Here is a 26,127-nt window from a genome sequence, read left to right as displayed (position 1 = left end):
ATTGCGGCGCGGGCGGGCCGGCAGTGCTGGGGGAGCCGGGGCACCCTCCGCAGCTGCTGGCCCCGGTGCTAAGCCCCTTACTGCTGGTGGCCGGCGGCGCGGCCGGCCGCTCGGAGTGCGGGCCCGCCTAGCCCAGCGCCCACCCGGAACCGGCGCCGGCCCGTGAGCACCGCGCGCAGCACCGGCTCCCGCCCGCGCCTTTTTCTCCGCACCTCCCTGCGAGGAGAGGGAGCCGGCTGCGGCCTCGGCCAGTCCCAGAGTGGGACCCCTCCAGCGCAGCGGACGGCTGAAGGGCTACTTGAGCGCGGCCACTGCTTGAGCGCGGCCAGAGTGGACGCCGAGGCCGAGGAGGCGCGGAGAGAGAGCGAGGACTGCTAGCACGTTGTCACCTCTCAGTACTATATAATTGTCTTTGAAATAGTACTGTGTAATTGTAGAGGTAGAGGAAATAGTACTATATAATTGTCTTTGAAATCACAAGCTGAAGAATCTGTAATCTTTTTCCTTTACAGATCTCCTCCGGGAGTGGTGGGCAGCAACTGTGAAAGGCCTGGTTCAAAAACCTCACAGCGGTTGTTTGCAGAGTTGTCCCTCCTGTGTACTCTCAAAGCCCCAGGTACCTACCCTGCCATAGTATTTCGTTTAAACTGTCATCATTGCTTTACTCATTTTTCTCCCGCTGTAGACATGTATACTCTTCCAGGGCTGAAAGCATATCTAATTCAAGTAGCAAATGGTAGATACTCAATAAGTATACATTAAATGAATGCTGCAGAGAAAATATGTCTGATATTACCTTGTTCTAGTTTGCAGCCCCCAAATCAAACCTAGCCTGCTTGGGAAAGGATTTTCCCAGCTGGTGGGCCATTTTCTCCAAGCCTTAACCTGGTCTCTTCTTAACTTGAGCTCAGGTCAGCTCTCCTGTGTTTTTTCTCCTTCCCAATCCCTTTCCACTGCCCTAAAATTCTCATATGTTGGGTATGCGGAGATACTTACTGTATCTGCTTCTCTCCTCTTCAAAAACTCTCTCAGATTTTGTCCACCCTGCCCTTAAAGCTAATTACGTTGAGTGTATTTTAATCTTTCTTTGTTACAACTCTGTGTTAGGTTAACAGGAAAACAGAAAGTCTATTTGGTTGTATCTATTTGGGGACAATTGATTCCATCCTGGTCTTGCTTCCAAACTTCAGCACCCGGGATACTATGATTAAGATGTAGGTAGAGGCTTGTAAAGGAATGATATCCTTTGTAAAATAAAAAAATGAGTTATTGAAGGTTTAAGAAGACAAATGTTTTTGAAAGCAAGTGTCCGGGTGAAAAGAAATGCCTGAACAGGTGGCCATAGCTGTTTTCCTGAGTCTTACTTTCCTCTTGGAGTTTTGTCATGTTAATTATCTCTATCACCACTATGCTGGCCTCCAGGAGTATACACTTCTTCCTTCCAAGCCCTAACTCCTTGGTTCTTGGTTCTCTTCAGTACTGTAGAGCCATGCTAGACTTTCCAAAAAGTCTTTACCAGTGTGAGCCAATCATTGGATTATCTAATCATAATTGTGTAAATTATGGATGGAAGAAATGATGGTGGAGAAGTTATGGATGACCTTTATTTTCTTCTTCAAACTTCTTTTGTATTACTGATTTACATATTATTTTATATTCATATTGCGAAATGAGTGTTTATAAAATTCAAAGATAGGCCGGGCACGCTGGCTTACATGTGTAATCCCAGCACTTTGGGAGGCCGAGGCAGGTGGATCACCTGAGGTCAGGAGTTTGAGACCAGCCTGGCCAACATGGTGAAACCCCGACTCTACTAAAAATACAAAAATTAGCCGGGCATGGTGGCACTTACCTGTAATCTCAGCTACTTAGGAGGCTGAGGCAGGAGAATTGCTTGAATCCGGGAGGCGGAGGTTGCAGTGAGCCAAGATCATGCCACTGCACTTCAGCCTGGGCGACAGAGCAAAGCTCCGTCTCAAAAATAAATAGATAATAAATAAAATAAAACTCAAAGATAAAACAAGTAATGAAAATCCATCCAACTTTATAAATAGCAAGTTTCTGATTCTACTATGGCTAACTTGCCTACGCAGCTAATTTGCTCCCAAAGCTCCTGTTCCATTCCACACCCTTTTTGAGCTTCCTGCCGAAGCAGCTCACCTTTTCATTTTTAAGCAATATTCCTCCTGATACCTTGCAGAAGATCTTATTGAGAAAACAGTGGATAAACAATGGAACTGATTGCTCATTTGAGGATAAATAATCTAATTACATCCTCAGCATATAAAGAAATTATCTAGTTACAGATGGCTTCTTACTAACTTCCTCCCCGTCAGCTATAAGAGATAGAGTAAAAGGCTGTTTTCTCCCCAGGATCAAATTAAATTTGAGGTTAAAGGAGTGTCTTAGTTCATTTGTGCTGCTATAACAAAACACCTGAGATTTGGTAATTTATAAAGAAGAGAAATATATTTCTTACAGTTCTGGAAGTTGGGAAAATTAAGATGGAGATGCCAGCATCTGATACGGGTTTTCTTGCTGCATTATCACATAGCAGGAGGAAAAAGGGCGAAAGGGTCAAACTCACTCTGTCAAGCCCATTACTGGCTGGGCACAGTGGCTCATGCCTATAATCCCAGCACTTTGGGAGGCTGAGGCAGGAGGATTACTTGAGCCCAGGAGTTTGAGACCAGCCTGGGAAACATACAGAGACCCTGTCTCCACAAAAAATTTTTTAAAATTAAGGGGATTTGGTGGTGCATGTCTGTAGTCCCAGCAACTTGGGAGGTTGAGGTGGGAGGATCACTTGAGCCCAGCAGGTTGAGGCTACAATAAGCCATGATTGTGCCATGGCACTCCAGCCTGGGTGACACAGTGAAACCCTGTCTCAAAAAAAAAAAAAGAAAAGTCCATTTATAAGGGCAATTCGTCTCACTCATGAGGGCAAAGCCTCCCCAAACCTCCCCAAACGTCCCAGCTCTCAGTACCACCACCATAGGGATTAAGCTCATTGTAAATTTTGAAAGGGAGACCATCATTCAGACCATAGCGAGGAGGCTGTCCAGGTGACCAGAGAGTGGAGCTTGGGCCAGTACGGTGGGATGTAGGAACCCCTGATAGTAAGACATTCAATTTAAGATCTTCGTATAAATGTCTCAATAAGATGAACTTTTAAAGCTATGAAGTTTTAGGGCAGAATAATTTGATGCTGATTTTAAATGCTAGGGCATCAACAAAGGAAAAGGAGAAAATTAAAAAATTTTAAATGTTTGGTTTGGCTGTAGTTTAGTAATATTAATTACAATCATTTTATATGAATTCTTACCCTTTCTGCCTTATAGTACATTACAGTTATTTTCTAATAATTAAACATCACTGAATCATTATAAAACTAAATTTCGGGCCGGGCACAGTGGCTCACGCCTGTAATCCCAGCACTTTGGGAGGCCGACGCGGGCAGATCACCTGAAATCGGGAGTTTGAGACCAGCCACCAACATGGAGAAACTCCATCTCTACTAAAAATACAAAAATAGCCGGGTGTGGTGGCGCCTGCCTGTAATCCCAGCTACTCCGGAGACTGAGGCAGGAGCATCATTTAAACCTGGGAGTCAGAGGTTGCAGTGAGCCAAGATGGTGCCATTGCACACCAACCTGGGCAACAAGAGCGAAACTCCATCTCAAAACAAACATAACTAAATTTTTCATATGCTCAACATGTACAGCTTTTCTTTTGCTTTTTTTTTTTTTTTTTGAGACAGGTCTTGCTGTGTTACGCAGGCTGCTCCAGTGATCTCTGCTCCCTGCAACCTCCAACTCGTAGGCTCAAGCCATCCTCCCACCTCAGCCTCCTGAGTAACTGGCACTACAGGCGACAAGTGAACACCATCACACCTGACTGATTTTTGTATTTTTAGTAGAGATGGGGTCTCCCTGTGTTGCCCAGGGAACTCCTGAGTTCAAGTGATCCTCTCACCTCAGCCTCCCAAAGTGCTGGGATTACAGGCATGAGCCACGTGTCCTGCCATGTGTAGCTTTTTATGTGTGATAGTAGTCATCTGATTATATAGTTGTTTGCCCATACTTTAGGAACACGGGACTCAGTCTAGTAGGCATGCCTGTGGTGGTCAGTTATCCTTTCTCTTCCTCTTTCATTGGATGGATTAGATCTAGTGACAGTTTAAACAAACTAATAATTTATAAATTATTATAAACTACTTTGAAGGAATAAGTAAGATTATTTACAGAAGTTAAAGAAGAAACGGTTTCTTTTGCTGAAGCTAGTTGAAGACTCCTTCTTAAATTTGCTTATTTGTTCTTTATGCCAGATTGTAGAAAAGGTTTTACAATTATTTTTGCTGTCCTGTAGGTATAGGAGTTGTTTGTGGTATTTTGATTAAAAATGTATTCTGGGGCTGGGCGCGGTGGCTCGCACCTGTAATCCTAGCACTTTTGGGAGGCCGAGGCAGGTGGATCACCTGAGGTCAGGAGTTTGAGACCAGCCTGGCCAACATAGTGGAACCCCGTCTCTACTCAAAATACAAAAATTAGCCAGGTGTGCTGGCTGTGCGCCTGTAATCTGAGCTATGAGGCTGAGGTGGGAGAATCGCTTGAACCAGGGAGGCAGAGGCTGCAGTGAGCCAAGATGGAACCACTGCACTCCAGCCTGGGTGACAGTAAGACTCCATCTCAAAAAATAAAAAATAAAAAATAAAAGAAAAACAAAACCAAAACAAAAAAATATATAATCTGATTATTACCTCATATCTTTAGCCCCCCCACCAGTAGATTATTCTGATTTCTCTAAGGATGTTTATAGAACTACAAAGAATTTTCCATACCCTCACCTTCACATTCCGTAGATAATCTATTTTAGTTAATTCTTTTTGATCCTTTTTCTATTCACTGTTTGGTCAGCAGGAGATAATTTCTTGTTTCTATCAACTGCTACCATAAAAATAAACTATCTGTTCTCCTCCTTAAGCCCCAACCTGGGGTCAAGAAGGCATACTGAATTTCCATTACACACTAAATATATTAGTGATATGAGCTACAGCCTAAGTAATTTTTTAAAATCTGCAAAGTTCATTAGTTAGAGAAAATCTGGGAGCCTTGCCTGCAAATAAAAGAGGTAGAAAAATGTTTTTTTATTAGCATGTTCAAGGTAGTCAAGATTTTAACAAACATCTTAATCCTCACAACAACCCTGTGAGGTAGGTAAGTCATTGTTTCATGATAAACTGGTATTCCAAATAAAGTGCATTTCCTGAAAGAATAAATCTGCATTAGGAATAATTTTGTTAATAACACCATTTATGTTTACCGTAATATTTGTGTTATTGTATACTTCAGTTCATGCAATCAGGTGTCCCCAGAAAAGTTTACTCTAAATTAAATCCTAATCAGATACACTTGGGAAACTAAATAAATCTTGGGGTGAATTTTTTTTTTTGTAAAATAAATTAGTTTGATATATAAACAAGAATTTTCATAGTATTTGCTAGCATGAGGCATTCTCAGTAATGTTTCACCCATATTTATCCATTCTTGGGTAAGTTTTCTCAACATGGCACCAAGCACTTTAGCAGTTCAGCAGATGGCAGTGATCTGTGCTGTCATGTAGGAGCTTCTAAATATATTGCAACTAATCTCAATCCCAAACCTGAAGTGAACTATTTATTTAATGTAAACACTAAAATGGTGATAAATTTCAAAAAGTATTTTCCTTTGAGAATATTTTTTCCCTTAAGTTGCAAAAAGAAGAGTGACCTTAGGGTCTTTATAAAGAAACGTAATGTTCTGATAACTATAAAATCCTAATGATTTGTATTGCAAGTCAAAGCCGCATGCTATCAATCACTACTTACAAGGAAGCCAGTAGACATCACTCAAAAATTTAAGTTTTCTTTTCTCTGTGTCAATATAAAACTTCACTAGGAAAAGAAGTATTTCCAGGCACGCATTTCCCCTTAAATATATATTTAAAGTGCATTTCTATTGCTAGTCCGACACTAGTAAACATCCAGTTGCCTAATATTGTTTATAGTTGTTTTATCTGCAAAATACATTAGAGCATTTCAAATTACATTTAATTATAAGATAAACATTTAAGATAGTTATATAATTTATTTGTAATAACGTGAATTAAGCTTGGAAGCTTAGCTATCACTTAAAATCCACTGGCAGGTTTATAATACTTTAGGAAGTAGTTAAAAGTAATTTGCCATTATAAAGAAATAGTTTAAGCTCTGAAAAATTTCTCACACATTTTAAAAAATTGCTGCAGGGATACTAGGCAAATCGAACTAATAAACTAAGCCATCGATAAATTGTACATTCAAATCCATACTAGATCAAATAGTGCACTTTGGATTATAGTGAGGTAGGGCAAAGAAATACAGTCAGATATATTTTGAACTGTTAAATTATATAAACTTAAAATACTTTTACCTAGGTTTTACTCGAATATCCAAAAAGAAAAATTTAGAATTCAGATGACAAAGTATTTCTTGAATTCAAAGACAGAATTGTAAAAATCTTTGAGGTACATATAAATAAAAAATACAAAGGCCACAAGATATGTTTTATTCCAACATAAAATATGCTCATATAAAAATAACTCAGGAAATATTAAAAAATTACAAACATTTTTGCATAGATCCTCTATATAAAACATTTACCTGGGGTTAGACACTGAAAATACACTTCTGAAACTAGTATAGTTGAACTATTTTCTTGGATACCAAGTATACACAAAATAAAAGCCCTTCATCTGGGACAGCATGGGCAGGAGGGAAAACAACTTTTAGCATCAGTCTATATTTATTTCTCTGTTGCTCGAATATAAACCAATGATGACAAGAGGAGAAACTCTGGGGGTTTATTTAACAAAATTAAATTCACATTTCTGAGCCCATCATAGTGCATCCAATGTCCACCAATCTGGAAAGCTGCAGAATAATGATGTTCCTCTTTGTTAAATAATGTGGCACCTTCCAACAAATACCTGCAAATTAAATAATATAGTATGAGAGAAAATTTAATACTTTGTTTTTAAGATAAACATTCCTTAAATTCATAACTAAGGAATAAAAACATTGACATTGTTTGTATTCTGTTCCCTGAAAAAGATATCCATCTCTATAGATAATGTAATAAAATTGGAAATGTGGAAATTAAGAATTTCTTAAAAACATATTTTAACAGATGAACTTATAACCTGTTTGTTTCTTTTAAAAAAGAGTAAACACATAAGAAAACTTTTACAGGGAAAATGTTAAAAGAACCCTTTATTTCCTGATTTGTATGCAGATATTTTTATTTATAGTGACAAGTAACATTTTATGTTTAAATTATGACCACCTGCATACTACTACACACTTCTCTGACTTGAAATACAAGTATTAGCCAGTATGTGTCAGGCACAAAATACTGTGCTATTATTATACTATCCAGTATTATGTGTCAGGTACTATCTTAAACACTTAGTATGTGCTTATTAAATCTTTACAATAATTGCACTAGGTTCATACCATCATCTCTGCTTTATAGATAAGAAAACTGACATGTAAACTGGTTAAGTTGTTGGCCCAAGGTTAACTTATAAAAGATGGGGCTAGGATTTGAACCCAATTCTGTCTATTCTGTAGTCCACACACCTACCCACCATGTGCACTGCTAGTAACTGACTCTCTGTAATAAATTCTGATTCTATTCAGAATACATAAATTTAGAGACAGATATGATTGTTTTCAACAATATCTCTTAAGGGCTAGTCAAAATCATAATATAACAGGATAAATTTTTTTTATTAGTTTTATAAAGAAACAACAAAAACACCTACTTGTGATCAGACAAATCCAAGTAATAGGGTACATATGCCAGATCTTCAGATTTCCAATGTTGCATATTTAAGACAACAAAAGGGGGTGCCCCATGGCAGAAAACTCGTTGGGAAAATTCTCTTAAGCCACCACACCTAAAATAGAAAACAGGCATGAACATTATTACACTTGGGACAAAGCTGGCTTTCAACACTTCAGAGTTGTCTTTATGACTTTAATTTTCTTATAATTATGTATTATAGGTGTAGGTAATGGTTAATACCTATAGGTATAGGGTAATTACTACCTTATATCACCTAATAGTTCCAGAAGTTTATAAGCTGTGTTCCTTACACTAGAAATGACACGTTTAAAACTCCAGGAAATGCTAGCTATTTCTGTATAAGCCTATGAAAGCATAACTCTGCAGAACTGATACAAACGCTTTTATATTTCACTCTATATGCTGGTTTCAAATAATGGCAGAGAGGGGAAAAAATATGACTCTAATTGCTTCCTTTTGCCATTAGACTCGACTATAAGCATGAACAAATTGTTTCCTCATATTATGAGGTATTAAGTATATGGATCAGAATATAACATATTGAATTATACAGTAAAATCTTGATTAACCGGAATGCTCAGGGTACAGTATTCTGGTTAACAAACATTATTAACTTAACCAAATTAACCAGAAAACCATCTGTTTCAGTATTTGTTGCTACAATATATTCGTTCACTTTCTGGACTTAATAGGTACAATTAACAGAACATATTTTTACCTTTCCTTTTGAAATTAATCAGCAATAAGATCATCCTTCTAAATATTAATTCTCATTATACAATGTCACAGAAAATTTTAAGAGATTGGGATGAATATGTTCTGCTTCTCTCAACTTTTACTAGGTTAAGTTTTTTAGTTGTCATTTACCTCTTTCTCCTAAATGGAGAGTGCAGAAAAAAATCCAGATAATTGAGGGTCCCGATTAGCTGGGTTCCGGTTAACCAAGGTTTTATTGTACCTACTCAGCAGTGGGGGGGAAAAAAAGAAAAGGTATTTGCTTTGTATTCATCAATCAGCTGTAGTACCATATTCTATGTAGTGATATACTCCATAACAAAAACACTGTAAAATGTCATAGTAAACTAGGTTTGTTAATAAGATTCATAAAGTACTTCAAGGAGCACATCTGCCTAGGTTTCCTTATAAACACATACATACTGTCATTTTAAATGTCTATTGTATACTCACCCATGCTCTTCACACAGTTCAATCTTGGAACAGAATAACTCATTCACAGCCAGTCTTATCAAGTTTCCATGTGGAATTTCTTGGGGAGGACTATAATAATTATTAAATGCATGTAAGAACTGCTTCAACATTTTATATCTTAATATATTATAACAAATTTTACAGCTCAGTCCTTTATTAGCAAAACCAATTATACCAAGTATAACCTTTATGACACATTCGGAATTTCTTGCAGATAGTATAGAAACCAGTTGAACTCAAACACTAATTATGAAATTTTCAAAGAAACATATTTTTGTATAAACAATCCTGATATATCCAGTTGCTGCTACGTTAATTTAAAACATTTGTGAGAAGATTCAAAAGAGGCAATCTGGTCTCGTGGGAAGGAACTAGGACCCAGAATCAGAGGAGCAGCTGATTAGTTACCTGATTAAATGTAAGTAATAATCATTCTTGGCCTCAAGTACCTGATCTGTTAAAAAATTTTTTTTTCTACATTACTTCAGAGGTTGCTTTAAATATAGGATTTTTTAAAAAGTAGGCAAAAACTTAAAAGTTATAGAGTATGATGAAAAATATTTTATTAAATAGTATAAAATATAGAATTATAAATATTTCATTATAGTTTCAAAATATTTACAGATGAAACTAGTTTTTAAAAAACAAGATATTAGGCTGGGTGTGGTGGCTCACGCCTGTAATCCCAGCACTTTGGGAAGCTGAGGTGGGTGAATCAGAAGTTTGAGACCAACCTGGGCAACACAGCAAGATCCTATCTCTAAAAAAAAAATACAAAAATTAGCCGGGCATGGTGGTACATGCCCCTGGTGCCAGCTACTTGGGGGTGCTGAGACAGGAGGATCTCTTGAACCCAGGAAGTCAACGTTGCAGTGAGCTGTGATCACACCATTATACTTCAGCCTGGGAGATGGAGTGAGACCCTGTCTCAAAAAATAAAAAAATAAATAAAACATTAGCTGGGCATGGTGGCATATACCTGTGGTCCCAGCTACTGGAGAGGCTGAAGTAGTGAGGCATGAGGCAGGAGGATCACTTGAGCCCGGGAGTTCAAGGCTGCAGTGAGCTATGATCACTGCAACACTTCTGAGTTGTCTTTATGACTTGATAATTATTTCCATTGATTGATATTTCAAATTAGCAATGCAGGAAAATAGACAAAGTGTATTTCAGAGAAATGTAAGTTTAACAAATTAGGGTACGTGATATACATTTCCAAATGGGAACGATCTATCAGGCTGTTTTTCTGGACCATAGGGCCAAATACCTTTCTGCCAAAAATGCATTTGGGTCTGTTTTTCTTCCACTGGCAATTATCCCCTTTCCAGCTCATGTCCCTTGGAGGCTTTAACGTTTCCCAACACTCCACTAGGGCTTGCCAATTTGGACTCTGTCCCTATCATTTACCAGGTGGGAGATCTGCCTTTTCTCTGAAAGCCAAAAACACTCATCTGGCTCCTTGCACCTTTCCTAGTCAAAATAAAAGCTGCTTACATCCACATCCACATGTGAGATGCCAAGTTCTGGGTTTCTGTCTATAATTATGTCTTGGCCATAATATGAAAGGATACTTTTAATTTTCTTGTTCATATGGAACTAGCCCTCCTGACAGAGACCTATTCAAAGGGTGAAACATTCCAAAACAGTATTAAGCGCTCTTAAAGAGGTTACATTTGTGACACTAAGAATCATCTATAGTCATATTAGTAAATTCAAGTAAGAGTAATATATTTTTCATACTGAGTAATTCATTACTTTGCTACTGACAAGGTTATCAGCTGGTTTTGTAAAGTAATTATAAGATGTTTGGATGTAATAGGCTGTAACACTGTTTTCAGGGGACCTGCAGAAGAATCTTGCATTTCTGTGACTGCTTCATGCCTAAGTAATTATAAAGGCTCTGTACTTTAACAAATACTTTGGCAACAAATACTTTGGCAACAAATATTGTCATTTGTCATCCAATGGGGACACATTCTGAGAAATGTATCCTTAGATGATTTCATAGTGTGTAAACATCCTAGAATGTGCTTACACAAAACTAGATGGTATAACCTTTTACACACCGAGGCTATTGCTCCTAGGCTACAAATCCATACAACATGTTACTATACTTAATACTGTAGGCAATTTTAACAAAATGGTAAGTCTTTGTGTACCTAAACACAGAAAGGTATACTAAATATACAGTATCCTACAAACCAGCATGGCATATGTGGTCCTTTGTTGACCCAAATGTCATTATGGGGTACATGACTACATATCTAAAGCAACATTCATTAAAAAAAGTAAAAGTGACAAAACAGACGTTAGACCAACTTACTTTATATTAATTGTGCGCTGCTGATCCTCCTGCACTCGAGTTGGGCATCGCCAGTTGGAACAGTAACTCTCTTGAATGGTAGACATGAGATTTTCAAGATTTTTTGTAAAATTATCATGCTCATTCCCAAACAAATCAATTATTAATGAAGCTTTATGGACTTCAGATTTGTATTGCTGTTTTTCCATCTTGTCCCAAATCCAAAGTAGCTTCACAGTTGTAAAACTGTAGGTGTCCATTAAGTAAAGAAAACAGTCTACAAACTCTCTACCAAAATGAAGAGAGAGTTCCCTAGGGAAGTTTTCATTTTCATTAAGAATGACATATAATAACATCAAGAATCCATCTATGGTGCAGGTATTTTTCAGTCTTATTTCAACATAGAGTGGTGTACAGGATACTGCTTTGCGGCCAGCTTTGATAGTAAAAACACCCCCCCAAGGAAGAACAGGCCTCCAAAATGATCGATCTTGGTTATAGTTATTTTTAATTGATGCTTTGATCTCTTCAAACAGTGTCTTCATCCTACATTTTAAAAGTTTAAAACAGAACACATAAAATTGTAACTTTGTATATTAAATGCATAATATGTTTAAACGAAAATAAATCTATCTAAAGACTCAAATCAAATGTGGTTATTAGGCCTCCCAACATAGCAAAAAAATTTAAATGAGCCACTTTTCGCGCACTATGCATGCTCTCTGGAGCTCTCTGGAAAGACCATTTAAGAAGCTGCAGTCTTTTTTTGAGGTACAGATGGCCATTTGACAGGCTTTATATTAATTACATTGCAGATTTTATCTGTGACAGAGGGAAACCCTGTAATAAAAAAAATCCTGAGGCTGGGCGCGGTGGCTCACGCCTGTAATCCCAGCACTTTGGGAGGCTGAGGCGGGCGATCACCTGAGGTCAGGCGTTGGAGACCAGCCTGACCAGCATGGAGAAAACCCTCTATTAAAAATACAAAATTAGCTGGGCATGGTGGCGCATGCCTGTAATCCCAGCTACTCGGGAGGCTGAGGCAGGAGAATCGCTTGAACCTGGGAGGCGGAGGTTGCGGTGAGCCGAGATCACGCCATCTCATTCCCGCCTGGGCAACGAGTGAAACTCCATCTCAAAAAAAAAAAAATCCTAAATGAAAATAAAGCTATTAAAAACATAAACTAACTTTGGTTAGGCATATTCCTAATGTAAACCTCCTCATCTTTCCAAAATACAGGCTGTGCTTGCTTCATTTTCTTGTTAATATGGGTGATTCCACTTAAGAAACTAATATAATGGGATCCTTAATTGGGGGTACAGAATAATAGCCATTACATAATCTTTATATTAACTATACTACATATTTTATTTGTTGTATAGAAAAACTATGTAAAAAAAAACTCCTGTTGCTATATAGACTAAGACTAATTCTGACATTTAGCTTTGAAAGACAGCATGAGTAGTAATCATGAAAATCAATCTTAAGTGAATAGTAGCATAGCTAATATTGCTAATCACTTTGGGATTTTTATTTGCAACTGAGAATTGTGCTATTGTGCAATTTAGATATACTATAATTTTTAACTACAGAGGCTATACTATGAAGATCTGATTCAGAACTTGATAAATATCCTGATTATTCCCTATGCGTGTTTTCAGAATGAAGCAAAGCATCCTCCCTTTTCAAACTGGCACTCTTCCCAACCTTGAGGACCACTAGGCACTTTGATTTTAAAGCCACAGTAAGTATTTTAATAAATATGTTGTGTTATATGTATGTTATATAGCGCACATACTTTTGAAAGAATGAGTTCTTTTTACAATTGTATTGAAAAAACTCCTTCACTTTACTTGGGACAAGCAAATAAACTAACAACATCATATTGTTTTCCGAGGTTACTTTTATGGAGAAGTATTGTTATGAAAAAAGGGAGGCATCTGAGGAGCAGAAACAGAGAAATGAGTGACTGAGATCAGTGTCTTATTTTGACCATCTTTTCCAAGTGCTGCATCCTCCCAAACACAACATGAACTCAACACTTAATAAAGCTGCAGTCCTACGTGTTTTATTTGTGTAAGAAACTAAGTCCAAAACATTCTGCAATGCGAGTAAAAATTCACTTCTGCAATATATTAAACACACATGAACACAGTGTTTTCAGTGTGAAGCAAGATACTGTGGACTCTAAAATATCCAGTAACTATATTTAGTATGAAGAGTGGATGTTTATATCTAGTTGGCCAACACATTGATTCTAGTCATCCACTTACGAAGAAGAGGGTGTGGCAAATCTGCAGCCTAGGAAAACACAAACTCAGTTTCTTCGTAATAGAAACTGACACGTTTTGTTTACAAAGATTTTAAAAAACAGTTATGCATTCAAATACTTTAAAAACGAAAATAACTTTATGGTTTGATTTATTTCCGTTGAATTTTAAAGAACTTTGTAGCAAGGTTTAAGATTGCTTAAAGAGCCTGAGTTCAGATTCCTAAAATAGTGCATTGGGAAGGAAGCATAAGTCTCTAGGATATTTTCTTCAAATTGTCTTCAGACATGACCAAATGAAGTGTAACTACCCTTACACTCTAAGAGAATTAAACTATAATGACATATGTGGCATGAAACTTTAGTCTTTCTCTGGGAAAAACGGGAGGAGCGAAGGTTTGGAAGAACTAGAGGATACTAGTTTCATCATGAATTTGGTGATTTGTTCCAAAGTAAATTGCAATAAAAATGGGGGGTGGGGAAAAATGATGGAAAGATAGCTGTGAAGAGCTTTACTTAAAATTGTCTTAGCTGTTTAGCTAGGAACTGTAATTAGAAGGACTGGAGGATGTATTCCGCTGGCTTTATTCTCCAGGCTCTACGGGCCCTCCAATTTGAATAAACCTGGAAAACTCTCCTGACCTCTATTTCTTTGACAAAACATCTTTCTTTCGTGGTGACTTCCAAGGGAGGAAATTGGTACCCCAAGCTAGCCGTGAGGACCCCACCACATGCCCAAGGCATTGAACGCCAGACTCCCTAAGGACTCAGGGATTCTAAAAGTCCCCTCTCAAATCAGCGCCTGAAATACGCCTGAACAGCCACGCGCTACCGCTCCCAGCAGCGCAGGGCTTCGGGACAGGGACAAGGCGGACGCTAGGCGTGCGCCCCCGGGGAGCCCCCACGCTCCGGCCACGCCCACCCTGGCCTTGGGCAGCCGCGCCCGGGAGGCCTGGCACCGAGGCGGGCGGGTCCCCGAGTTAGGGGCCCGCGAGTCGGCTGGGCGCCCCCGCCTCTGCCCGGGCAGTGCCCCGCCGAGTGCTCAGGACTGGGGACAAATAGGCTGGAGGGCCGGGCCGCGGAAGGCGTTCCCACACCGGCCAGTCTCCGTCCACCAGGAAGCAAACTCCTCGTACCTCCCTGGGGACCGAAAACCGCCGGTGCCGCCGCACCCGTCGCCGCCGCCGCCTGCTCATGGAGAGCCCGGGCTGCCGCCGCCGCCGCCGCCGCCTCATCTATGAGTACCGCCGGCTGTCTCGGCCTCCCCCGGCATGAGTTCTGGGCTCTGGCATGGTCTCCATGGCAGCCGCCGCGGCGGGAGCCACAGCAGCTCCAGCGCCCAGGCCCAATCTCACTGGACCCACGGAGCCAGGACAGCGGGACACGTCGCTTCTTATTACGGAGGAAGATTCGGCACGACCTCCGCCCCCCTCCCCCCAACCCCCCCGTTTTCAGCCGCCTGACAGCGCAGCTGCGCAGGCGCGAAGACGCCCCAGCCTAAAGTGCGTGTGTCGGCTGTGTATACAGCATCCAGATTCGCCCAATGTGAACCAGGATCAGGTGTGGGGGGCGGGACCTCGCAGAGAGGGGCGGGGTTCCACTGGTAGAAGGTGGGTGGGGAAGCCGGAAGTGGGCAGAGTTTGCACGGAGGCGGAGCTTTATTGGCAAACCTGATTGGCTTTTTGAGGTTTGTACCATTTTAGGACTTGATTTTAGTTTGCTTCTGGGTCTTGTTTTCTCAAATTCTTAACCTAGAAAGAAAGCTTTGTTTTCTCAGTAAATTACGGTTTTTTAAGCGTTTAAGTATTTACCTAGAAAACAGTTGAATTGATCTGTTAAATGCCAGCTTTAGTGTTGAAGTTAATTATTGGCCAATATACTGTAACTTACAGTGGAAGTTAACCCCATTTTGAAAAATTAGATTGTTTTAATTCCATTGTGAAGTTGAAAAAATTGGGTTTTGGAGATAATAAGGTCCCACACAGCAAGTGACGGAGCTGGAAATTACAGTTAGGACAACTTAATGCTAGTTTGTGGGCTCAACCACTATTTCTGTTTATTAGGGCCGAGTTTTTGTATCTCCCGTAAAGAAGCAAGGCCCTGTATGGCTCTGCATCTGGAGAACACAGGCCACCCTGCAAAAACTACCTCTACTTGCAAGTAGACATGGAGATCTGGTTGAGATTTTCCCCATCCAGCCTTTCAACAAATAATGAGGGTCTGGAAAGTTAGCTCTAACGTTCAGAACACGTGAGGGCTAATGAGAGAGCTCAAGGCTATCCTAGTAAATCAGTGTGGTTTTCCGTCACAGGCTGAGCCTGGGAGAGGCTGGATGCCTTCTTGACCGGTGTGATGGTCGGCCAACGCTATGGAGGGGAACTTCCTCATGGATCTCTCTAAAAAGTCTAGAAATGGAAGAGAGACTTCCATTTCTTGAGTTTTGGCTCTGCCCAAAAAAGAGTAATTAATAGCTCTGGCAAAGCCTGCTCTTTTTAGTTTCCTGTTTTTTCTTATTTCTTATGGTATTTTATAGATGAGGAAACTGAGGCTCTTAGAGATTAAACAAACTAGTGTGTTGGAAAACTTGCAAAAAGTTCACTCTCAATATTAATCCTCTCCTACAGGTAGAAAAGCCCTTTAAAAATGTTTGTAAATGTGCATTATGTGTCTAATTATAAATCCCTCACAAGACATGGAGTTCATTTTATCCTGATTAGGTCATTCTCTTCCTGAAAACAGCCATAGTATGGTGGATGACACTATTTCTGGAGAATAGTATTAAGATTGCTCATTAAACTCTGCCGAGTCTCAGCTAGCTGGAGGAAGCATGGATTCCTTGAATACTTGGATAACTCACAAACATCACTGAGGCCTTTAACTGAAATTTCCATTCTGCATCTTTTCCACTGTCTTCAAAATCTGACATCTGAGTTGTGGGGTTTTTTTAGATACATTTACTGAAGTATAATTGGCATAGAATATATAGAGCATACTTAAAGTGTATAATTTTTATCAGTTTTGACATATGTATACCCCCTTAAACCATCACTGTGATCAAATGAGTATGCCCATCACCCTTAAGTTTCTGCTTACCTACCGCCCCCCAACTCTGCCTTTTTTTTTTTTTTTTTTTTTTCAGAATCCTGATCTGTTACCCAGGCTGGAGTGCAGTGAATGATCTCGGCTTATTGCAACCTCCGCCTCCCAGGATCAAGAGTTTCTGGTATCTCAGCTTTCCGAGTAGCTGGGATTATAGACGTGCACCACCATGCCTAGCTAATTTTTGTATTTTTAGTAGAGGCAGAGTTTCGCCATGTTGGCCAGGCTGGTCTCAAACTCCTGGCCTCAGGTGATCTGCCCACCTCGGCCTCCCAAAGTGCTGGGATTACAGGCGTGAGCCGCCACACCTGGCCCTCATTCTCTTAGCAGTGTATTTTGAAGAGAAGTTTTAACTTTTAATAAAGTTTAATTTATTTATTATTTTATGGATTACATTTCTAGTGTTGTTTCTAAGAAATTTTTGCCTACCCCAAGCTCACAAAGAAATTTTCCTATGTTTTCTTATAAAAGTTTTACGTGTTCAAGCTGTACATTTAGATGTATGACGCATTGTAGTTAACTTTCTTATATAGTTTGAGGCATGTATCCAAGTTCATATTTGATGTATGGATACCCAGTCATCGCAGCAATTTTTTTTTTTGAAAAGCCTGTACTTTTTCCACTGGGTTGCTTTTGTGCTTTTGTCAAAAATTAGTTGCGCAGCTTGGGCGCAGTGGCTCACGCCTGTAATCCCAGCAGTTTGGGAGGCCGAGGCGGGCGGATCACAAGATCAGGAGATCGAGACCATCCTGGCTAACATGGTGAAACCCCGTCTCTACTAAAAATATAAAAAATTAGCTGGGCATGGTGGCGGGTGCCTGTAGTCCCAGCTACTTGGGAGGCTGAGGCAGGAGAATGGCGTGAACCAGGGGGGCGGAGCTTGCAGTGAGCCGAGATCACACCACTGCACTCCAGCCTGGGTGACAGAGCGAGTCTCCATCTAAACAAAAAAACAAAAACAAAAAAAGTAGTTGCCCAATACCATTTTATAAACACTTTATTTATTTATTATCAATCATCAACCATATGTCACACAGTATGCTAGCAGTGGAGATATCAGTAAGTGTTCTTTGGTTGCAAAGACTGGAGACCAATATTGTTAATTTAAATAGGACATTTTTGGTTTTTTTTTTTTTTTTTTTTGAGACAGAGTCTCGCTCTTTCGCCCAGGCCGGACTGCAGTGGCGCTATCTCGGCTCACTGCAAGCTCCGCCTCCCAGGTTCACGCCATTCTCCTGCCTCAGCCTCCTGAGTAGCTGGGATTACAGGCACCTGCCACTGTGCCCAGCTAATTTTTGTATTTTAAGTAGAGACGGGGTTTCGCTGTGTTGGCCAGGCTGGTCTTGAATTCCTGACCTCAGGTGATTCACCCGCCTCAGCCTCCCAAAGTGCTGGGATTACAGGTGTGAGCCACTGCTCCCGGCCTTCTACTAGTCTCAATAAGTCCTCTTTAGAATTCAAATTATAATGCTAAGTTACATTACTAGTAAACTATTTTTAATCTCATTTTTCCAAAAGCTGAATTTTTGCTTTAAATCTATAAACTTTGTTGGTAGATGTTTAAAAAGGTCCAGACTCCACCACAACAGATAATCCAGTAATTATCCTGGGATGTAAAAATATCTGAACAGATGAGAGGAAGACATTGATATCTGAACTTAAAGTTACAGAGCCTGTTTGGAGAGGCTATGTTACAGACACAACCAGCCCATAATTACCCCTCAATGAGAGGCCTCGAGAAAGAAATATCCTGATATCACTTTTCTCCTCCCTCTGATATAATGATGTGTTGTCATTATTTCTATTATTGTATACTGTTTGAAAGTGACACATTTTCTATCGCCCTTGCTTTGTTGATTGACAGTTCTGACAGTTTCCATGCTGGTTGACAAAACAAGTGATTCTGCAGTTGCATAAAGTTACATCTATTTTACTCCTGTCATTTGTGCTGTGCTTGCTGTACATTTTTACTGCTATATGGGAATTTAAGAAATAATTTTAAAGTGTTTATTATTATTAATTTATTTTTTGAAACAGAGTCTCACTCTGTTGCCTACCACACTGCAGTCTCATCCTCCCAGGCTCAAGGGCTCCTCCCACCTCAGCCTTCCAAGTAGCTGGGACTACAGGTGTATGCTACCATGCCCGGCTAATTTTTTTGTATATTTTTTGTAGAGAAGGGGATTCACTCCATTGCCCAGGCTGGTGTTGAACTCCTGGACTCAAGTGATCTACCCAACTCGTCCTCCCAAAGTGTTGGGACTACAGGGATGAGCCACTGTGCCAGGCCAAATGAAAAAATAATTCATACTATCTTTGTTACCAGTCTTAAAATTTAAAATATACCCCATTTTATTTTATTTTTTGAAACTTATCCTTTAAAAAATTGGTTTAAAGTCTTATTTTTCTGTTGGGTCTCATGTTCTTGGTAAAGTGGTCGTTAGATCAAGTTTGATGTACACAAATACCATTTATCTGTCTATGCTAGTACATTTGCTGAGCTCCCATCATGAACTTTGAGTCCCTGAGGATCTTGAAGTTAAGAAGGTTCCTGCTCTAGAAAATATGTAAGCTGTATAAACAACAATAACAATGAGGAAGGGCATGAAAATCTAATTTCTGTAACTCAATTCAATTCAGTCGATCTCATAGCCTTATTATCTGGGGAAAAATCAGAACACATAGGCCCTAAATTTAGTCATAAACTTTAGTCTAGATATATTTTCCAGAAGAAAGGGGTAGTCGTGGGGACTTAGCCCCAGAAGCAGCTGTCACTTGCCATTATATCAGACTCTGTTGCATTAAGCTTTCCAAAAATAGAATTCACATCTTCAAATTCCCGTATTCCTTCGGGTATCCCCAACAGACTTTTCCCCCAGTGGACAAACATTATGTTCTTACTTTTGACAATCATTTCAACTGTGATACAGGAATTTGATTCTAAAAATTCAGGGACAGGATCAGCTCTTTCCAGCCCCTTCTAGCTCTAAATCTTAGGAAACAGTGGGTGCCACTTTTTCCCAATGTGAAGCCACATGGGCTGGGTCCTTTTTCTCCCTCAGATCACAGAAAGTAAAGTAAGCAAATAAGGGAAAAATCAGATTTTAGTTCACTAAAAGTGTTCTTTTTATTTGCCTACATGTTTAGTATTTCTGGTGCTCTTTATTCCTTTGCATATATCTAAGTTTCCCTCTGCTATCACTTCACTTCACTTTGAAAAAACTGGGTTTAACGTTTTCTGTAGTGCAGTCTGCTAGGATGGTTTTAAAAAATGGCTGCACACTCTTTTACATTGTTTCCATTGAGACATTGGGTCTTTGTTCCTTCTTGAATCTAGGTAGACTAGTAGCCTTTGACCTACAGAGTACAGCAAAAATGAAACTCCGTGGCTTCTGAGGCTAGGTCATAAAAGAACATGCAATTTCTGCCTTATTCACTTGAATACTTGCTCTTAGAGCCCTGAACCATGATGTGAGAAGACCCCTATCCTGGAGAGGCTATATTCTGGTCAGCTGAGCAAGCTGAGCCCAGCCTTCTAGTCATTCCTGCCACAATGCCAGATATATGAGTGAAGGTCTCCAGATCCTCCAGACTTCCCATTCACCAGATAAATACTGCTGATGACCTCCCTTGATACTAAAAGGAGTAAAATGCAAATCAAAACCACAGTGAGATACCATGTCACACCAGTTAGAATGGCAATCATTAAAAAGTCAGGAAACAACAGGTGCTGGAGAGGATGTGGAGAAATAGGAACACTTTTACACTGTTGGTAGGACTGTAAACTAGTTCAACCATTGTGGAAGTCAGTGTGGCGATTCCTCAGGGATCTAGAACTAGAAATACCATTTGACCCAGCCATCCCATTACTGGGTATATACCCAAAGGACTATAAATCATGCTGCTATAAAGACACATGCACACGTATGTTTATTGTGGCACTATTCACAATCGCAAAGACTTGGAACCAACCCAAATGTCCAACAATGATAGACTGGATTAAGAAAATGTGGCACATATACACCATGGAATACTATGCAGCCATAAAAAAGGATTCATATCCTTTGTAGGGACATGGATGAAATTGGAAATCATCGTTCTCAGTAAACTATCACAAGGACAAAAAACCAAACACCGCATGTTCTCACTCATAGGTGGGAATTGAACAATGAGAACACATGGACACAGGAAGGGGAACATCACACACTGGGGACTGTTGTGGGGTGGGGGTAGCGGGGAGGGATAGCATTAGGCGATATACCTAATGCTAAATGATGGGTGCAGCACACCAACATGGCACATGTATACATATGTAACTAACCTGCACATTGTGCACATGTACCCTAAAACTTAAAGTATAATTAAAAAAAAAAATCACCCAGCTGAAACCTGCCCAAATCTCTCATTCTCTTAATCATGAGATATAATAAAATCATTATTGTTCTAAGCAACTATTTTTTGAAGCCCATTTATGCATCATTAGATAAGTAGAACAGAATTCGGGGTGCCATTGTAATAAAAACCTAAAACATGAGCATTGCCTTTCGGACAAGATGTAAGGAAGAACTTGAAAGAGCTTTGAGGAGACTGTTAGTAGAATCCTGACAGTCATTGAAGAAGATGTCATTGAGGGCTTCAAGGAAAGTAAGGAAAATGTTGTTGGAAGCGAGAGGAAAGGAGCCCCTTGTCATGTCATGGTAGATGGTTTAGCAAATGTGATAACATAGCAAATAGAAAATGTATTTAATGAACTGCTGTATCTGGCTTAGAGTACCAGGAAGAATTTTGAAAGTATCAACTGTTTTTTGTTTGTTTTTGAACTAGGTATCATAACATCTGGCTAGACAAATCTACACTAAATATTCAATTTTCAAACAGAATTTAGAAGAATTATGTAGGAACTAGATCTGAAAATCAAACTATTTCTTGTTGTTATTTTCTCCCAGCAGAAGATGCTCAAAGTAAGATAGAGCTGCAGGGCAAAGATCAAATCCTAAGGTCTTATTAGAAAAACATGAGTTCAAGGTAGACCTGAGTTCAAGGTAGACCTAAGTCCAAGGATGTGAGTGAAAGCCTTTTGTTAAGAGTTCAGAAACAGATAAAAGACCTTGTAAGATTCTGTTAACTTAAATTCATGAGATGTACAAAGTTAGAAAAGAGAGTTTTATTTCTTATAAAGGGTTGCAGTTTGCAGGCTGGACATCCTGACAGGCCAGGAAGCACAGCCTCCAGCAGAGACAGAAAGCAAGCACTTAGAGGGAGGAAAGGGTGGAACAGGGATTTATGCCAAATGGGTTAGCTAAGTATACATAATCAACAGGTTATAGGAGGAGCTATGGATATTCACAAAGCGAGGCATGCAAGCATAGTAAGCAAACATGCATGTTACATGCATCCCATGTTCACTTTAGGGTGGAGACTTAACATTTAAATGCATTATAGAGTTGGGCCTCATATGTCAAAGGTGAAGGCACTCGGTATAGCCTTTGTAAACCAGCCAGAACCAGTCTACGGTCAGTGGTCTCTTATCAGGAGAAAGTTACTAAAATCAGCCTCTTGTCCAGTCAAAGCTACAGTTGTGGCTTGAAGAACAGAGGTGTCAGTCAGAGTCTGGTGGTTGATGAGCTGCAGTTGTTTTAGTATTGCTTACCTCAAGGCCAGTGCTTAATTAGCTGCTAGAGAAAAAGAAAAATCTGTGGCAGTTAAAACATACTTTAGTCTTTAAGTGTAGGAGTGCATGACTTAACTCTCATCTGGCGTGGCCTTAGGTCTTGTTTATAATTTGGTATCTTATTGCCACAAAGTTCAAAGTCCATTCCATTAGTTTTATGATCTCTTATTTTATCAATTCTTAAGGGGTTAAAATACAGACTCTTAAACATCAAGGTTTCTAAGAATCTTAAGGGCATTGCCCCACAGCAGCCTTACAGGAAGCCTGAGGTAGAAAAGGGCTTATCTAGAAGATATTTATGGATGTGGTTTTTATCTAACAAAATCAATTATAAGTTGATACACAAAAAAATCCACAAAATTTTACAAGTAATTACATCAGTTCACATGAAAAAACAAACAAACAAACAAAAAAACACCAGAGACTATACAAAGTGAAAAAAGACTTCTGGACCCTTAAACTTCTATGAGCAGGCAGCAGGCTGAGGGGGCTACTTATCTGCAAAAATGGAACAGTTCTTGCAGAAAAGAATGTCTGAGAGGGCAAAACCAAGATCCCAAAGGCAAGAGCCAAAAATCATAGAAAATCATTCTCAGAAAGCAGGATAAGGCCTAACTGCAAAATAGTAACATATGCCCAGCTGGATTTTAGAATTTCAATGGATTGGTGATTTCCTATTTTCCTCCTTTATTGAATGGAAATATTTATTGCAGTTACTCTATTCCTGTCCCACCATTGTATGTTGGCCATGCATGGGATAGTAACTTGTCTCACTAGTTCACAAGTTTTCAGATCAAGAGTATCTGAACAGTATGGATGGAGCCTCATCCATACCTGGACTTGATTTGTTTGTCTCACCCACTAGAGTGTGCTTATTTGCAAACATCCACCTGGGATGAAAAGCGCTACAAAGCCTGGTCCAGTATTGCTTATCAGCTGATTCCCAATGTTCAGCAACTGAAGATGAACACAAGGAATTTTGCCCAAATTCTTGAAGTCGATGAAGTTCTACTGTTTGAAAGAGCTACATTCTTGGTTATTTCCCATTACCAGTGCAAAGAGCATCACGATGGCCACAGATTTGAGAAGATCAGCAACATTATTAAGCAGTTCAGCTGAGCTGCAATAAATTGGTCCCTTCTTTCCGGAGTATGGAAGTTATGAATTCTAACTTCACCGCCTTCATTGACATCTTCACATCAAACATCTAGGTGACGGTTGTTACGTCAGATCCGTAGATGCTTTCTGTAGCTACTCTGATCAACAGTCGAAAAACCAGGAAACACTGAAAATCTGGAGAGTGGATGGCCCCAAGCACAGTCTCTTTATGCGTTGAATATTGCCAAATGCTCTTTCTGAAAATGCTGAATTGCCTTTTCTGGAGAGCATATGTGCTTTTAAATATTCATAATATTGCGTGCTTAAAAGTGGACTTTGAGGCCGGGCGCAGTGGCTTACGACTGTAATCCCAGCACTTTGGGAGGCCGAGGTGGGGGGATCACAAGGTCAGGAGATCGAGACTATTCTGGCTAACACGGTGAAACCCTGTCTCTACTAAAAAGACAAAAAAATTAGCCGGGCATGGTGGCGGGCGCCTGTAGTCCGAGCTACTTGGGAGGCTGAGGCAGGAGAATGGCGTGAACCCGGGAGGCGGAGCTTGCAGTGAGCCGAGATGGAGCCAGTGCATTCCAGCCTGGGCGACAGAGAGAGACTCCGTCTCAAAAAAAAAAAAAAAAAAAAAATCAACAAATGTTATAAAAGTATTTTTTTAAAACATTTAACTGATTTTTCTATTGGGGGGAAACAGCTTAATGGTGGAATGTACAAAAACCTACCTGTTTCCTTTGTAAGACTCTAGACAGAGAGATCCAGGCCTGCAATTCAAGTAAGAGAAAGCCATTTTAGAATTTGGAGTTTGTCTTCTTGTAGATAGAATAGTGTTTTGAACTGAATGTTTGTGTCCCCTCCACCTCCATTCATATGTTGAAATCCTCAATGTGATGGTACTAGGAGGTGGAGTCTTCTTCGGGAGGCTTAGTTCGTGAGGGTGAAGCTCTCACAAATGGGATTAGTGTCCTTATAAAAGAGGTCCCAGGGCTGTGGTGGCGGCGGTGGAGGCTGAGGTGGCGGCTGAGGCGGCTACGGAGGAAACAGAAGATGGCAGATTTTTTGAAAGGACTGCCTGTCTACAACAAAAGCAATTTTAGTCGATTTCACGGGGACTCCGTGTGCAAAGCCTCGAACCAACGGCCCTCAGTCTACCTGCCCACCCGAGAGTACCCGTCTGAACAGATCATCGTGACCGAAAAGACAAACATCCTCCTGCGCTACCTGCATCAGCAATGGACAAAAAGAACGCTGCCAAGAAGAAAGACCAGGAGCAAGTGGAGCTGGAAGGCGAGACCTCGGCGCCCCTCTGCAAGTTGGCGCTGACCCACAGCCCAGAGATACAGGAGGACACTTAAGACTCTCAACCCCACAGGCGCCTCCTGTCGGGTCTGCTCCTTGGTGGCCCACCCACCCGCCTCCTGGCCTGCCCATCCACACCCTGCGTCCACACCATTTCCAACCTCATAGGAGCCGACGTATTTATTTTTATTGAGTTTTTATTTATGCTGTAACCTGTATCAAGCGTTGGTTAAAGGGGACATCAGACCCAGTAGTGTGATGTTGGTAGATGCTTTTTTAAAAAAAACAACATTGTCCCCCCGACCCCCGCCTTCCACCTGGCCAGTTTCCCCACTCCCGCCCCCAGTTCTCCTCCAGAGAACCAGAGCGTGCCTGTGAGGGTCTCTAGCGAGGCTTTACTGCGGCCAGGCGGCAGGGGCCGGCCCAGGGCGGCCGACCCACCAGGACAGCCAAGCGGCCTTCTCCGACACTGGTCCAGGCCCTTGAGACTCGGTCTTGTCCCACGTTCCGCCCGGAACTCTCTCATGCCCAGACCTCACTCTGAGCTTGCGCGCATGTTGGGGAGAAGTCGGCCCTTGGGATCTTTCTCTTGAGTGACTTTTTCATAGACTCGTGGGTGCTCTGTGTCCACCCCAATAAAAGGGTCTTTCCTACTTGGAAAAAAATAAAAAAAAAACATTAAAAAAAGGCGGGAGGCAGAGAGCTCTCCTGTCCCTTTCCCACCATGTGAGGGAGGATACAAGGAGAAGTTATCAGTCTGCACCCTGGAAGAGGGCTCACACCAAAACTTGACCATGCTGGCACTCTGATCTTGGACTCCTAGTTTCCAAAACATTAGTAAGTATCCATAATGACTGGGCTTCAGAATCATTTGTGAAATTTTAAATAACACAGATGTGAGGATCCTATCCCTAAAGATTCTGAAACAGTAGATTTTAGTGGGGTCTAGAAATCTGTATTAAATTTTTTTTTCAGATAACTGTGTTGTTTCCTGGCTTACAAACCACACAGAGATGGAATGTGTGTATTGATTAGTAAGAAGAAATAAGCCTATATGATCCAGGACTCTTTTGGTTACAAATGTCAGAAACTGAAACAAGCTTGAGAAAAATGAGATTTATTGGTTCATATAAGTGGGAAGTTCAGAGTGGAGCTGGCTAGAGTTCTCCATTGGTGCCTTACAGGGGCTCACATATCATTAGCTTCCTCTCTCTTTCTTTGCTCCTTTTTTCAGCTCTACCAACAGGTCTTTCTGTGCAGTGGGGAAGGTGGCTCCCACAG

The 26,127-nt window shown here is 40.4% G+C and overlaps 2 protein-coding genes, 1 long non-coding RNA gene and 2 pseudogenes across 4 annotated transcripts in view; 4 read left to right on the top strand and 1 right to left on the bottom strand.

Annotated features, from left to right (window-relative positions):
- The window catches only part of LOC104002024 (uncharacterized), a 118,275-nt gene that overhangs the window by 419 nt on the left and 91,729 nt on the right, over window positions 1–26,127 (top strand). The window contains exons 2-4 of one of the 2 annotated variants that reach the window (XR_674047.4): window positions 513–616; window positions 13,060–13,142; window positions 13,296–13,460. This is a non-coding gene — a long non-coding RNA (uncharacterized LOC104002024). Of the gene's footprint in view, window positions 1–512; window positions 617–13,059; window positions 13,143–13,295; window positions 13,461–26,127 lie in introns of those variants that run through there. The other variant, XR_010150933.1, reaches the window with a different exon arrangement.
- On the bottom strand, window positions 5,125–15,190 carry C14H14orf28 (chromosome 14 C14orf28 homolog). The gene is made up of 5 exons (XM_001149836.6): window positions 14,804–15,190; window positions 11,419–11,943; window positions 9,075–9,164; window positions 7,843–7,977; window positions 5,125–7,005 (listed from the first exon to the last, which is right to left on the bottom strand). The coding sequence occupies exons 2-5, from the start codon at window positions 11,940–11,942 to the stop codon at window positions 6,822–6,824; spliced, it is 933 nt and encodes a 310-aa protein (XP_001149836.1). The 5' UTR covers window position 11,943; window positions 14,804–15,190; the 3' UTR covers window positions 5,125–6,821.
- Window positions 13,504–16,890, top strand: LOC129136927 (atherin-like). Its single transcript, XM_063793950.1, has 3 exons — window positions 13,504–13,509; window positions 14,548–15,227; window positions 16,807–16,890. Exons 1-2 carry the CDS (start codon window positions 13,504–13,506, stop codon window positions 15,166–15,168), a joined length of 627 nt encoding a protein of 208 aa, XP_063650020.1. The 3' UTR covers window positions 15,169–15,227; window positions 16,807–16,890.
- Window positions 23,184–24,054, top strand: LOC100610402 (ras-related GTP-binding protein A-like; annotated as a pseudogene).
- Window positions 24,516–24,902, top strand: LOC467443 (DET1- and DDB1-associated protein 1-like; annotated as a pseudogene).

The sequence above is a fragment of the Pan troglodytes genome, chromosome 15 (genome assembly GCF_028858775.2).
Source record: "Pan troglodytes isolate AG18354 chromosome 15, NHGRI_mPanTro3-v2.0_pri, whole genome shotgun sequence".
Classification (NCBI taxonomy): domain Eukaryota; kingdom Metazoa; phylum Chordata; class Mammalia; order Primates; family Hominidae; genus Pan; species Pan troglodytes.
Note: the sequence above shows the minus strand (reverse complement) of the source record. Positions and strands in the feature narration are given on the sequence as shown.